Source organism: Mesitornis unicolor, unplaced genomic scaffold (genome assembly GCF_000695765.1).
Source record: "Mesitornis unicolor isolate BGI_N332 unplaced genomic scaffold, ASM69576v1 scaffold53709, whole genome shotgun sequence".
In the NCBI taxonomy this organism is placed as follows: domain Eukaryota; kingdom Metazoa; phylum Chordata; class Aves; order Mesitornithiformes; family Mesitornithidae; genus Mesitornis; species Mesitornis unicolor.
In genome coordinates this window covers 1-3,828 of record NW_010207683.1, presented here as the reverse complement: position 1 = coordinate 3,828, position 3,828 = coordinate 1, and the positions used below count along the sequence as shown (strand labels likewise).

The following is a 3,828-nucleotide window of genomic DNA, read 5'->3' as shown; positions in this document are numbered from 1 at the left end:
TGTAGGGAAGTGAACCTCCTTCCTTTTGGGATGCTCACCCAGGCAGCTAAAACACCAGTCTTGGGAGGCAGAGTTTTTTCCATGCAGTCTGCTTTGGATCGGGCACATGAGGGATCCGTCTACCTCCTAGCTGAGCTAATGTAAAAAACCAGCTGAAGGCAGCAGGCCTGGAAGTCTCCCCCTCCAACAGCAGCTGTATTTGCAGGGGGTTTTCTAGGGAGGGTAAATCCCTTTTAACCCAGCTCTGTGCAATTTACCAGCATTTCCACCTCACGCTCATGGTGACACCCATATCAAGGCTGCAGGCAGTAAAATCAATGTATAAAAGCCTGGGTGGGGGAAATGAGTTATGGCCCCTTTCTGATCACAGAGTGTGCTGAGGTGATCATGAAGTGTGAAGCTGCACAGATGTTACCTGAGCAGTACAGAAGTCCTGTCCCACAGCTGGACATGCCCATTGCCATCCTTGCCTGCCTCCTGTGGACTGGTGACAGGTTGAGTGAAAACAGGCCTTGGGGAGTCAGGTTTCTCCCCCAAAGCCTGGTTGCTGTCTCACCTTGTTCCAGTGACAGTGCTGGACGTCAAGAGTTCCCCCAGCCCAGTCTAGACATGGCTGTAGAGGTCCATGCACAGCAGAGACTGGGCACCTCAACACCTGCCTGAGAGGAAAACCCCAAGGGGGAGACCTCTGTACCACACCACTGATCCTTGCTTGTGACAACAGGTCTGGGAACTTCCCAGTTGGGCCTTTCCCAAGGTCACTTCCCTCTTCTTCTTACTCACCCCCAGATAAATGTGCAAAGGAGCACCAGTATGCAAGCCAGGACTCTGCTCACCACCCCAGCACACAAGAAACTGCACCCCCAGCAGACCAAGGGGGAGAGAGAGAGGCATTCCCACATTTTGAGAACATAGCAGCAGTTTATTTACAGTTCTTCAGCCATTCCCTGCCCCTGCAGAGGTCAATCCCAGCTCTCACCGAGCTTTAGGGGGACCTTGGGTGGCAAAGAGACAGAGGTTGCCATAGGAAGCATCTCAGCCCCTTGACCTGAGCACCCTGGGCAACAGGGCCAAACGATGGCTGGGAGGGCAGGAGGATACCAGGTGGTTGCTGGGATCTCCCACCACAGAGCCAAGGGCAGGGACAACCCGGAGCTGCCTCAATTCCTTGAAATCCTTTGGCATACAGAGTCCATGGGCATCTTGCCCGTCCTCTTCAGCAGAGGTACCCCAGGAAACAGCTCAGCACAGCTCAGTACGGCCGAAACTTGCGCTGGGCTCGCATCAGCGCGATTCTCTGCTTGTCCTCCTCAAACTTCTTCCTCAACTGGGCAATGTCTGCAAGAGGCAGAAAGAAGACAGGTCACACAGGAGCAGATCTCCCTCTCCTGGGGAATTTCATGTCCAGACACCGTGAAGGGCTCAGCCCCAACTCTCACAAACACCCAGAGCGGGTCCTTTTGTGGCTGGGTGAGTGCCGAGCTGGGGCTCTGGCCATTCATTTCCAGCAGTGCTGCAGCTCCCTCTTGGGGAGGAACCAGGCTTAGTTTTCCTTTGCAATTGCTGCCTTCATGCAGACTGAGGGAACACCTACTGGAAAGCCATGACCTGCACACTCTCCCCCAAAATATTCCATCGGCCCTTGATAGGACAGTGGTGGCAAGGGGCCCTCAGAGGGCTTGGCGAGGCCATTCACACAACCACCCAGCCAGCTGTTCACCTGCAGCTGGACATAGCCTCTACTGAAGGAAAGGGGATGCTCTTTGGGCCACAGCATGAGATGAGACAGAGACATGGGGTAGGAGCAGGAGGAGACTCAGACACTCACGCTCTCTCTTGGTCTCGCGATGCTGCCAGGCGTAGAAGTTGAGCAGCTCTTTGCGGGCCCTTTTCTGCTTCTCCTTCTCCAGCACCCGCAGGTTGGCAGCTTCAGTCCGGGGCATGCCGGGCTTCCGGCCCTTGCGCGTTACCTTCACCCAGCCCTCCTCATCTGGAACGCCCTCCTCCTTGGCCGCTTTGGCCTCTTCCTGTAAAGACAGGAGGGTGAGGTGGCTGCCAGCCCTTCGATGCACAGCTATCCCCCAGTCCCCTACACACACACAAAGTCACGGCTCCCACTTCCGCGCAAGCTGGGAGGGAAAGTGTGGGATCAAGAACGCAGGCGTTCAACTCTGCACACCAGCCAGGATGCCATTTGTTTGTGGGTACCTAATGTCAGCCCTAGGTGGAAGGGTCAGGTGGTGTGGACCAAACCAGAACCTGACTGCCGATCAGCAGGCAGTAAAACAGCCTTGACAGCCAGCATGTTTCCCTCTGCCCTTTCCACTGAGGCCTGGGCACCAAGAGATCTTCTCACTTTCCCCTCCCCAAACTGCTAAGCTGGGCTCCCTCCCCAGCCTGGCCTCACCTCTGCCATCTTTTTGTCATAGTCTTGCATGTAGGCGTCCACCTCAGCCTTCAGCTTCTCCTGGTCCACGACTGAGGCCGCATAGTTGGCGATCCACTCTGAGACAGAGAGGGCAGAAGTCAGCAGCAGCCTCTGTTAGACGCAAGCTCTGCCGTGTTGCCTGTGGGCAGCTCTATAGTAAGAGCTGTTGTGGGGATGGACACAGTCTGATCCAATTTCTGTTCAGCCTCCTCACTGCCACAGTTCAACCACTTGCAGCCCAGGCCACAGCCAGTAAGTGAAGGGAAGAGCATGCAGCTTTCCCAAGCAGGAGGAGGGTAGCCTGAAGCCCAAGAGGTGCAACACTCAGGGCTGCATTCCTGTCAAGGGGTCACATCTGAAATGCTGCCATCCTGACAGACACCTAGTGGCTTTTGTTGAGGCTGGATTCCATTCTGAGAGCAAGACACAGCCAGTTTTTCTCTGAATCTATGTGATACTTTAAAGATACTGGGAAAAACTGCCCTTCCGTTGCATCAAGTGACCCCTTTCTCCCGTAGGGTCACTGGACCAGACTACAGCATCCCGTACAAGAGTGCTACCTTGAGAATAACAGAAGCAAGACAGTGAAACACGGCACACCTCCCAGCACAGCACTAAATGCAAAGTATTACTTTGAGACATGCAGGGCAGGATGCGGCAAGGAAGGAGTATAGTTTTTCTCGAGCACTGGTTAGCAGGAAGGTAGCTAAGGCTGACTTACTGCTAATGCCAGTTTTCACAGGGTGACTCTCTGTTGATATCAGCAAGGGACCTTCCCGTGACAGGGCCTTGGCTGCCTGGACACCAGCTGGTTTCCTGAACACCACGTATGCTACATGAAACCCCTAAAAGAAAAAGGCACCCAGGCCAGTCAGCTGCACCAAGGAAACTGGCAATGCAGCAAGGAGCTGCAGTACAAGTGAAATAAACCACAATTTACAGTGGGATAGCAAAAAAGACTGTATGAACTTAAATAATTAATCATGTTGCCCAACGCCCCCAAATGGTTTCCCATATCTCGTGTTCCAAACAGCACCATTCAGCACTTCTGATCTTTTCCCATTCTGACTACCAAAGCATCAATATTTCCCCCTCACCTCCCTGCCCCAAGCTTTACCTTTACAGTTTTGCAGTTGAAGAATTTGGACGCGAGTTTTTCTTTCTTCTCTCCCGGCCCTGGCTTCTCACAGATGTCCACAGACTGGACATGCCCACAGCGGGCAAACAGCCTAGAGAGCGCATCCTTGATGCGGAAAACAAGAGAAAGCACACGGTAGAGGAAAGCAGGAGGGATTCCTCTCCCCACTCTCACTCGGGGTACGGAGAGCACCGGGAGGCTCTCCGGCACCACCCCAGCCCCTCTGCCCACACCTCCCCCGCGGCACGCTTGGATCCATGCG

General features: G+C 54.2%; 1 protein-coding gene across 1 annotated transcript; it reads right to left on the bottom strand.

The window, feature by feature from the left end:
- Positions 1 to 1,107: 1,107 nt before the first annotated feature.
- Positions 1,108 to 3,739, bottom strand: RRP7A (ribosomal RNA processing 7 homolog A (S. cerevisiae); the record flags this gene model as incomplete). The annotated part of the gene is made up of 5 exons (XM_010192181.1): positions 1,108 to 1,338; positions 1,829 to 2,027; positions 2,408 to 2,505; positions 3,150 to 3,273; positions 3,546 to 3,739. Coding segments are annotated over 5 exons (701 nt in total), but the record flags the coding sequence as incomplete, so codon positions are not given.
- Between the last annotated feature and the right edge of the window lie 89 nt (positions 3,740 to 3,828).